Source organism: Colobus angolensis, unplaced genomic scaffold (assembly GCF_000951035.1).
Source record: "Colobus angolensis palliatus isolate OR3802 unplaced genomic scaffold, Cang.pa_1.0 Scaffold3, whole genome shotgun sequence".
Lineage (NCBI taxonomy): Eukaryota > Metazoa > Chordata > Mammalia > Primates > Cercopithecidae > Colobus > Colobus angolensis.
The window spans coordinates 25,278,756-25,290,074 of NW_012116265.1; the positions used below are offsets into that span (position 1 = coordinate 25,278,756).

At 45.0% G+C, this 11,319-nt stretch overlaps 1 protein-coding gene across 3 annotated transcripts in view; it reads left to right on the plus strand.

Moving 5' to 3' along the window:
- DCAF5 (DDB1 and CUL4 associated factor 5) overlaps positions 1 to 9,956 on the plus strand; it is a 108,531-nt gene extending 98,575 nt beyond the window's left edge. For all 3 annotated transcript variants that reach the window (XM_011949687.1, XM_011949688.1, XM_011949689.1), the window contains exon 9: positions 5,257 to 9,956. In XM_011949687.1, coding sequence (XP_011805077.1) covers positions 5,257 to 7,011 — 1,755 coding nt within the window. In that variant the 3' untranslated portion in view covers positions 7,012 to 9,956. The remainder of the gene's footprint in view (positions 1 to 5,256) is intronic.
- The last annotated feature ends 1,363 nt before the right edge of the window (positions 9,957 to 11,319 follow it).

Here is an 11,319-nt window from a genome sequence, read left to right on the forward strand (position 1 = left end):
TATATATATATATATATACACATATATATAAAATATTGGCATGTAGGTCAGTATTTTTATTTGCCCTTAGTCCAACTTCCTTGATTTAGGCTTTGCTGGTCCTGTGGATCAGAGCTGACTTTCATGGCAGCACACATTTCCCTGTGGGGCTAGAATGAGGAAATCATTTTTACTGACTTTTTCTTTTTACAGATGATGAGACTTAAATTATAAATTAACTGTCCAAGGTCACACAGCTAATTGGTGGCAAAGCTAGGATAGAGCCCCCTGCCCTTTGTTCTTCCCAGTATACCACCACATTTGCCATGCTGGTGGGAAGGCAGCAAGCAGCCCAATTCCCCTGCTGGATTCGATCTTTTCAACAGGGCAGTCACTGAAATGGCCCAGTTCCTTGCATTGCTTTCCCTTTTCCTTTGGCTGATGACTGATGGGTTGTAATGTGTCCTCTCCGGGCCTGTTGATGTCATTCTCTTTCTCAGAGAGCTTTCTGCTTGGCCATCTCCTTTACCAGAGGAATTCCTGTTTGAGTGTGCACTCTGGGATGCTTCTATGATAAGTCTCCCTATTTATTGTTTAGTCAGCTGAAGTCCTTACCCTAAATGTCGTATGTTGCAAACTAGCCAGGTTCTCAGAGGAAAGAGAAAAAAGTGTTTTCTCTGTGAGGTTATCCAGACTGAACTATGGAGCTCACCGCTCCCTGGTTTGCATGGGATCTGAACCCTGTTCCACCAGGAGGCACATTTAGCCCTTTGAAACGTTAAGTATGTACAGATGATCACAGTGAGAAGGAAAGCAGAAAGCTCTGGAGTCCTCAGCTTTGCTGTCTCATAGGTGTCATCCCCATTCACAGTCTGGCTGGGAATAACATAGCACTAAGCATTGCAGGAAGGGAGGTGGTAAGGAGAAGGATGAGACCAACAGCCATGCTGGCCTCATCTCAATTGGAATTACTGCCTCACCGTGCACTTATATCATCCTGAAAGGCCACTGAGTCTCGACCCTTGGTTCTGTCTCCCATCTGGAAAATGAGGGTGCTGACAGTGACTTGCCACCCAGAAATGCCTTATGAATTACCTGTGCCTAACTCCTATTTTAATAAATGTCACTTTCCTGCCTGCTATTTCTCAGAGGATCAGTGGCTCACAGAGCATTAGCCAACACGTTCTGGTCCAGCCTGAGACCTGCTTTTCTCTCTCTACTCACCCTTCTCTCTGTCCTTGTCCTTTACTGCCACCTTCCTGGCTAGGAGAAGAGTCCCATTGTCAGGAACGACACAGGGAAACCCCATCTCTACGAAAAATTTAAAACTTAGCCAAGTGTGGTGGTGCCTACTATGGTCCCAGTTACTCAGGAGGCTGAGGTGGGAGGATCACTTGGGCCCAGGATTGAAGCTGCAGTGAGCCGTGTTCATGCACTCCACTACAGCGTGGGTGACAGAGCGAGACCCTTTCCCAAAAATAAAAGTGTGTCGTGATCACTTGTGTAACTTAAACACTTGTCACTTAATTGTTTTCCGTGTTTATGATGTTTGAATAAGAATTGAACTGCATCCTTTTTCTCAGCAGCCCCTTAAGCTAAACTTCATTGTGCATGGAGAGGAAAATATTTGTCTCATCTCTCGTCTTGCCTCTTCACTTCTTTCTTTCTTTTCCTTCTTTTCTTTTCTTTCTTTTTTTTTTTTTTAATTGAGACAGGATCTTACTGTGTCACCCAGCAGGCTGGAGTACAGTGGCACAGTCATGGTTCACTGTAGCCTCAACCTCCCCAGGCTTAGGTGATCCTCCCACCTCAGGCTCCTGAGTAGCTGGGACTTCAGATGCACACCACCACTCCTGGCTAATTTTTGTATTCTTGTGTAGAGACGGGGTTTTGCCATGTTGCGCAGGTTGGTCTCAAATTCCTGGGCTCAAGCGATCCTCCTGTCTTGGCTTCCCAAAGTGCTGGGATTACAGGTGTGAGCCACCACGCCTGGCTCTTTTTTTTTTTTTTTTTTTTTTTTGAGACAGAGTCTCTCTGTCGCCCAGGCTGGAGTGCAGTAGTGCGATCTCGGCTCACTGCAAGCTCTGCCAGGTTCATGTCATTCTCCTGCCTCAGCCTCCAGAGTAGTTGGGACTACAGGCGCCCACCACCACGCCCGGCTAATTTTTTGTATTTTTAGTAGAGACGGGGTTTCACCGAGTTAGCCAGGATGGTCTCGATCTCCTGACCTTGTGATCCGCGTGCCTCGGCCTCCCAAAGTGCTGGGATTACAGGCGTGAGCCACTGCACCTGGCCAACGTCTGGCTCTTTCTCATGAACTTTGCCCCATGGTGAGACATGCCTAGCCATATATATTTTAAGACAGGGTTTTGCTCTTGTCACCCAGGCTGGAGTACAGTGGCGCGATCTCGGCTCACTGCAACCTCCTCCTCCCGGGTTCAAGCAATTCTCCTGCCTCAGCCTCCCGTGTAGCTGGAACTACAGGCACCTGTCATCATGCCCAGCTAATTTTTGTGTTTTTGGTAGAAACAGGGTTTTACCATGTTGGCCAGGCTGGTCTTGAACTCCTGACCTCAAGTGATCCACCCACCTCAGCCTCCCAAAGTGCTGGGATTACAAGCTTGAGCCACTGCGTCTGACTGCCACATTTAACATGTAATGGGAAGTTGGTTTTTTCATTGATTCCCTTCTGAGTTGTTAACTTTCCAGTGTAAAGAAATTACCAATTTCACAAATGGTTGGAATTGATATATTAATATTAGGACCAAGAAAATAGGGACGGTCAGTACTTATAATGTTCAGAAGTCTCTCTGAGGGTGAGTTTTAACATTCTGGTTGAGGCATTCAATTGCCAAATGAAAGAGAAGACATCACATTTATTGGTGTTGGGTATAGGCTTTGGTATCATTCTCATTTACACATATGAGAAACAGGCTTTCAAGTGTGAGGTCATTGGCTCAGGGCCACAGGAAATGACAGGGCTGGGGTTCCAACCTGCTCCCCTTACTCCTGAAGTGCTGTAAGTCCCTTGAGGATTGAAGACTGGCAGTCTGGAGTGAAGGTTTTGTTTTGCTCTGAATCTTAGGATTGCATGAGACCCATCTAATCTATTGTTTAGAGGAAGGAGCTGAGTGTCACCCACTAACTAGGAGTGAGTGGGAATCCACACTCAAGACTCCTGCCTCTTAATCCTGCGTTTCACTCCATTACTCCAGGCTTCAGGAATGAACAGTCTACCTCAGCTTAATACATTCCAGAGCCCAAATACAAACTAACTTTCGGTGTTATGACTTTCATTCCTGAAGGGAAAATGTGGAGCTGGGGTAGTAATACATTGGAACTTAAAAATGGGCTTGGTGAGGAGTTAAGCCAGCATCTCACTGTTGTTATTTTGTACTTTCGTTAACAAATTCTGAGTTTCTGTGAGGTACAAATAGATTTATCTTTATATTAGAGAACATGGTTAATGACATTTTACCACTTTTAAACTGGAGAGGTGAGAGATTTGGCTCAGAATTACGAATAAGATGCAAAAAAAAAAAAAAAAATCCTAAGAGCTTTTCCTTTTGGACCCCTTTCTAAGCCACCAATCTCTTTTATTCCCTTAGACATCTGTTTGCAGAGATAGTAATAATAGCTTAAGCCACATGCTAGAGATCGTGTGTAAACCTTCAGATAAACCCTTTGTTTTATTCTACTTATTTTGTGTTAACTGTAGTCTAGTGTTTCTCAAAAGTTGGTCTCCCTACTTATTCATCCCTTGAGTGGTTAAAAATGCATGGTCCTGATACCTGTTCATGACTTACTGAATCAGAACCTCTAAGAGTAGGACTCAGGAATCAACATTATAATTGCTCTTCTGGTGATTCTTGTGTACTCCAAAGTGAAAACCAATCCCTTAAAATTCTCTAGGGTGAGATTATGAAGCTGGAGAGGAGAGAACATCTGAGCAACATCTAGAGTTATGGGTAGGGAAAAAAGTTGAAGGAGGAATGAATCTGAGTTGGGAACTGGTGGAGAGATGCTAACCTAGAAGGTTTCTTCAGCCTCTTTGGAACTGGGGGGTCCTCTGCAGAGACACCACCTCTCAGGAATTGCCAAGTAAAGCATGGCAGGAATGGGACTCAGGAGAATTCCCACAGGGAGGTGCATTTGTCCTTAGATAGCATTTGGGGAAATGAAGTCTTGGTCTAGATGAAGGATGGGGAATGAGGGGCCACTGTTTTCTGGGTTGGATGCCATCTAAAGATAGACACCAGCCTGTCAGGCAAGAAGATTGCCTAGGATTTCATCTGAGTTGCCATGACTACAGGCTGATGTAACTGGGCTGCTTTGTGCTGCTGTGAACCAGTCTGGCAGTCAGGTGGAGCTAATCGTTCTCATTTGCAGTGACAGCTTAATTACCTTGCACTTGAATTTTGCATAACAGTAAAGTTGAGCCTTTAAGTCAGGCAGACCTGAGTTTGAGTCCTAGCTCTGCTGCCTTTTATCTATGAGTCCATGTCTCTGACCATGGAGTAGAGGGGTATTATGAGTGGGGCTGCAGTTACCTGTCCTTGGGGCATGTGTCCTACCTACTCCTATAGCTAACAGACTTGTTGGGGAGCAAGCCAGCAGCTCCCTGGTTGAGAGAACCCAGTTTCCTGGGTAACTGGTGCCTGTATATCCAAGAGGGAACTGCAGTGTAGGCAGTTGGCTATTCTTATCAAGCTCCAGTGAGCAATTCCCATTAGTTAAAAATAGGAATGTTGCAGTTGGGCAGAAGTGGAGCCATAGGCTCAGATATTAACTACCATAGAGGGCTGAGTGCTGGGTCTGTTTACATTTCAGAAAAGTAGTACCTCTCTGTGCACAGCTTCAGTCTTCTGAAAGTCTTTAACACCTTGGCCAGTCTTCAAGTCATCCTCTATCCTCCAGAATTATTATTATAATGTCCAACTACTAATAGATGAAACCAAAAGGGAGGAAGATTCTGGTGGAGAAAGTATGTGATTACCCTGGGCCTAGAGACAGGACTTAGGTAGGTCTTTTGACACTAGACTAATACTGTGTTCTAAACCATGCATTTCCCCACATCTGATTCTAAAAGCGTCAGTTTTCATACACAGCCCACATGATCCAGTCTAGTAAAGAACATATTTTTAAGTTGGTTAGCAAGTCCTAGCTAAATTACAGGGAGGGTCTGGGGAAGTTCTGCCTTGGTGTTCTTTATTAACACCAGTGAAAGAATACTTTCCAGTTACTCCTTGTTGCTTTTGTTTTTCATTTTCTGTGCAGATCTGGAGCCCATACAAGCAGCCAGGATGTACTGGAGACCTCGACGGTCGGATTGAGGATGATTCCCGCTGCCTCTATACCCATGAAGAGTACATCAGCCTTGTGCTGAACAGTGGGAGTGGCCTGTCACATGACTACGCCAACCAGTCGGTCCAGGAAGACCCGCGGATGATGGCCTTCTTTGACTCTCTGGTACGCCGAGAGATCGAGGGCTGGAGCTCTGACTCAGACAGTGACCTCAGTGAGAGTACTATCCTGCAACTGCACGCAGGGGTCAGCGAGCGCTCAGGCTACACTGACTCAGAGTCTTCGGCCTCACTGCCTCGCTCCCCGCCTCCCACAGTAGATGAGTCTGCTGACAACGCCTTCCACCTGGGGCCCCTGCGGGTCACCACCACAAACGCAGTAGCCTCAACTCCACCAACACCCACATGTGAGGATGCAGCCTCTCGCCAGCAGCGTCTGTCTGCTCTGCGGCGCTACCAAGACAAACGCCTCCTGGCCCTTTCCAATGAGTCCGATTCTGAGGAGAATGTCTGTGAGGTGGAACTAGACACAGATCTCTTTCCCCGGCCACGGTCACCCAGCCCTGAAGATGAATCCAGCAGTTCCAGCAGCTCTAGCAGCTCCGAGGATGAGGAGGAGCTGAATGAACGCCGAGCCTCTACCTGGCAGCGGAATGCCATGCGGCGCCGACAGAAGACAACCCGAGAAGACAGGCCCAGTGCCCCAATAAAGCCCACCAACACTTACATTGGAGAAGACAACTATGATTACCCCCAGATCAAAGTGGATGACCTCTCCTCCTCCCCCACCTCATCTCCTGAGCGGAGCACTTCCACACTAGAGATTCAGCCAAGCCGGGCCTCACCGACTTCTGACATAGAATCAGTTGAGCGGAAAATTTATAAAGCTTACAAGTGGCTCCGCTACTCTTATATCTCCTACTCAAATAACAAAGATGGAGAGACCTCCTTGGTGACCGGGGAGGCAGATGAAGGGAGAGCAGGAACCAGCAACAAAGACAACCCAGCCCCTTCTTCCAGCAAGGAAGCCTGTCTAAACATAGCAATGGCCCAGAGGAAACAGGACCTGCCCCCTGAAGGCTGCAGCAAGGACGCTTTTAAAGAAGAGACTCCTAGAAATCCCAGCAATGGCCCAGGCCATGAGCACAGCAGCCATGCTTGGGCAGAGGTGCCAGAAGGTACCTCTCAGGACACTGGCAATAGCGGCTCTGTAGAGCACCCTTTTGAAACCAAGAAGCTCAATGGAAAGGCCCTGAGTAGTCGGGCTGAGGAGCCGCCTTCTCCTTCTGTCCCCAAGGCATCTGGCTCCACTCTCAACAGCGGGTCTGGCAACTGTCCCAGGACCCAGTCTGATGACAGTGAGGAGAGGAGCCTCGAAACCATCTGTGCCAACCACAACAATGGACGCTTACACCCTCGTCCCATTCACCCTCACAATAACGGGCAGAACTTGGGGGAGCTAGAGGCGGTGGCCTACTCTTCCCCAGGACACTCAGACACTGACCGTGATAACTTGTCCCTGACAGGGACACTCCTACACAAAGATTGTTGTGGGTCTGAAATGGCCTGTGAGACCCCCAATGCTGGAACAAGAGAGGACCCCACTGACACCCCAGCCATAGATAGCAGCAGGGCTGTTCATGGCCACAGTGGCCTCAAAAGGCACCGAATTGAATTGGAAGATACAGATTCAGAGAATTCCTCCTCAGAGAAGAAATTAAAAACATGATAAATACAAAGGGAAAACAAAAAGCTACAAAAGTAGCCTTACCAAAAAAAAAAAAAAAAAAAAAAAATCTGTTTAGTGAATACAGAGGAAAGGAAACAAAGTATTAAAGGCACATGAAACCAGGGCCTGAAATTTTGTGTCTGATGCTGCTCCCTTCTATCCAACATTCAACAACGGGTCTGAATGTCTAGCTGGCCATTGGCTTGTGCTGTGTTAAGAAAGGGAAAAAAAAAACAACCCAAGTGACTCCTTTCTAGTGAGGCGTGAGCGTAGTGTGCCGTGCAAGGCTCTGTGGAAGTAAATCTTGGTTGAGACGTTCGACTTGTTCTTGTGTACGCACACTGGCACGTGTGCTCTCATTGTCTCATAAGACCTTTCTTTCAGTTCTCCATCAGAAAGAACCTATGAATTTGTACTTTTTGCCATCTCACCTTGTTTACATGCCATAGGTGTTCTGGTCTGGATGATGGGTGCCTGTTAAATCAGGTTGTGCTGCCAGTGAGTTGTAGATTTATGCTGGAAGAATGGAGAATGGAAACAGGCCTTCAGCCCATTGGCTGCACTGGAGAGGAAAGCATGGTTCCTTTCTTAAAGAAATCTTCCATGTTTTCTCTAAGTAACACTTCTTTACTGAGCATTTAATGTGGACATACTATAAAAAAGAAATTTTAATGCTAATGAGAGGTTTAGCACTTCAGATTCAAGAGAATATAGATTCCTGATAAATTTCACTGTTTGCAAATTGAGCAGTGCTGCAACATGTACTGTATGAAGGCCATAAAATAGAGCTAGTCATGGATAACAGACTTTGACCAGTTAGGTGCTAGATCCTAAGAGGCACTCACAAGGCCAGCAGGTGCTTCCTTGGCTCCTGTGATGGATCAAGGCATAGTGAAAGAAGGGCAAAGACAGCTTTCCAGAGCTTTGTGCTCAGACTACTAAAGTAGTTGTTATAGATGTGTTAATGAAGAAGCTTAGTGAGGAGCAGAATGTGGTACTATATTCATTTAACTCAACCCAGAACCATTGGTCAGACTTGATGGGACTGGCATTTTCCCTCAGACTTGCAGTTGATAGAGGCTGTGGTGTTCTCACTAGACTTTGCAGAGCAGTAGGTGTCTCAAGGTAACAGATTCTTATTGAGTAGGTCTATTAAGAGTCAGAGGGTAAGGGAGAGGAGTCTCCTCCAGCTTATGACTGCTGGTTCCCAAGAGTCTTAATTCTTCTGGTTCCCATAAAAGATTCAGTTTTATTGAGGTAGGTACAGGTTTAGAAGAGAAAAGAGCAACAGATTTTCAGCGTTGCAGTCACTTGGTTATCTGTGAAGGGTTGTGCAAAACAGGAAGGTCTAGGAATGACCAGAAATCTTGTTGGCATAAATGTTATGAAAAGGCAGAATACTGGCAAGAGATGAGGAAGAGAGAGAAAAACAGTATAACTTTCTTGAGTGCAAAGGTGCTAGACAACTAGGAGCCCAGCTGGGATTGGTGCAGGGAGGGCCGAACGCTGACTAGTGTGGCCTCACTGCCCCAGCCTTCCTTTTAGAGGAAGGCCTGTCCTGCTGGAACTGGGGCCAAGGGGAGGCTGCCTATGAAGGCAGAAGACGTGGATGAATTCAGGCACTGGGGGGTGGGGGGGTTATTTATAAACACAAGGTGGTTGATTTAAGCCAAAAGGAGATACCATCCTGATAAGCTCTGTGAAAGAGAAGATGTGCCTGGTGTGTGTGATGCGGCTGGGGTATGAAAACACTGAGAAGGAGATGAAGGAGTGTGCGTAGCATGGGGGTGTGTACAACTTAACACCTGGACTTTTACTGGGGGAGTGGGAAAGTGATTCTGTAACCAACATTAGAATTACTTTGGATTTGTAATCAAATTGGTTCTATGATTTGTCTTTGACTATTCACAGATAATTGTAAATGCTGGTTTTATAAGCCCAAGTCATTTTACATTTGCTTTTCCAAAATGTATTAAATTTGAATTTTTTAATCCTTTATATACAAAAAAAAAAAAATATGATCACTCAGTGTGTGTTTCTCTTCCCCTTCTTAGTCAGCACACCCAGTCCTTCATTTTATTCTATTCTATTTTATTTTCATCAGCACATAGCCTCTTCTGACTTCTCAAAGGACAATCCACGAATCTTCCTGAAGAGAAATAGTTAAAGTTCCCTTAGGAACTAGCTGCTTGGTAGTTACAATTCCCAAATGCAGAATTTGGTCTTTTCATGTTAAAAGCCTTAATCTCATTTGGGTACTCAAAAGAGAAGTCAGAGTTTATTCTGGTTAACTTGAGAAGCCAAGAAAGATCATTTTTAGTAAGTATGCCTTCCATCCTTGGCAGAGGCTTCCCAGCATCCTAGGCTCAGCTCACCAGGTGATAGGCCCCATAAGACACACACATGAGCAGGGTGAGAAATGCTTGCTTTATAGCTGCTCCACCCTCATCTCCAGAGATTTTTGTGTCTGTGGTTGTGGGTCTGGATACCTGGCAGGAACCACTTTTAGAGTACCTTTGCCTAAACTCTTAGAATTGAGGCCCCAACTTTGACAGCGCATTTAATACCCAATTTCTTCCATAATAGATATTTTTAATAGCAGAACATATGGCACTGATTAGATCAAGAACTATTTGGAAGTGCCTCTTAAGTTTTTTTCCTGCATCCTGTACATAAAGTTTTAAGTGGCAGGTCCAGATATGTAAAAATCATTTCTCTCTATTTTCCAGCTGGTTGTGTTAGTGATTCTCTAGGACAGCAGGTAAATGAGTTAAATAAGTTGTTGGCTTGGGGCAAGTGAAGTTTGTGACTATGCTTGATTTAATAAGCTGAGAGTCTCTTGTTTGTCTGTCAAGGTGCCTTCCTCTGCTGAAGCCTTACCTCCTTCTCACCCAGCAACAGTTAACTCCTCTTGTGTATATGCAAATAAACCTATTATTCACATCTCACGTCTTCCTCTTCTCTTCCAGGGAAGACTTGGTTGCTTAGACACCTCTCCTTTATTTCTTTTCTGTTTTAATTCTTACCTAGTTGGAAACTTGATTGAAAGCTATGCTGAAAACTAGAAGAAAAACTGCAGTGTTCCACATCCATGACAATGGTCATTGTCACTTTTAGGTATTGGGACAAAGGTCACATCTGGACAACAAAATGCAGGGTAGGAGGAGGTATTTATTTGGTCTCCTTTACCGTGTTTAAAGGGACGTAAGATAGCGAGACCCTGGAACTGATAATTTTATTAGTTGGAACAGAGGGAACAATGCAGTGAAGTGACATTACAAACGGCTCCCAAAGAAATATTTTCTGTTTCCAAATACCAAATTGCATTTCCTGCCTTGCCCCAGGCATGCACTGCAAACTTTAAAAAAAAAAAAAAAAAAAAGCGAAGCTCATATCTCCTGCCTGTAAAGCTGCCTGCTACAGTTTAGTGAAAAATTCTTGTCAACCAAGGCTTGTCAGGAAAACAGATGCTTCCAAAGGAAGACTGTCCTTCCCCCATGACCTAAGCAAGACAGTATGCCACGATTGAAACACCAAGGTGAAGTAAGGCTCAGTGAGTCCCAGCCTTGCAGCAGCAGGATAGTGGTTTTGAACAAACTGTGGTTCTCAGGTGGGATATTTGGATCTGAGTGCTCATTTGTCCTTGAGCACTCATACTGGAATGAAATTACATGAATTCAAATAGTTAAAAGTAATTTTGAATTTCTTAATGATGCTTCTCACATGCAATAGTGCACGTGGATCGAAAACCTGTCTGAATCCTAACTGCATTTCGTTGTTAGAACAATGGTGGTAAGATGCTTCTCAGAATGGAGGCTTAGAGGCAAAACTTAAACTTCCCTGTGCGCTGCACTAACATGGCCCGGATAAGCAACAGCGGTTACTCTGTTCAGTTCACAACAGGATTTACTCGAATGTGCAGAGGATCTAGCAGTGCTTATCTGCAAGACAGTTATGTTGTAAGGAAATAGGATATCTAATGTTTCAAAGTACTGAAGTTGAGAAATGACTCCTTTGGGCTTATGGAGTCTCTACTTAAATCCGATTCCTTCTGTTCCAGCTCCTCTGTGTGTCCCTCCTAGGGATCAGAAGGCTCTCTAGCTCTCACTCTGATAAGCTCTCATTTTTAAAACATCTCTGTAGTGCCCACCAGAACCAGTGAGCCAAGATCTTTGGCAAGTGTACAGCTGCTCAGAGCCTCAAGCTTTATCTCTGTAAAATGGGTTCAGCACACTGTCAAGAGATCAAATGAGCAGATATGTATATATATGCTATCTATATGTTATATAATATACAAACTATCATTGT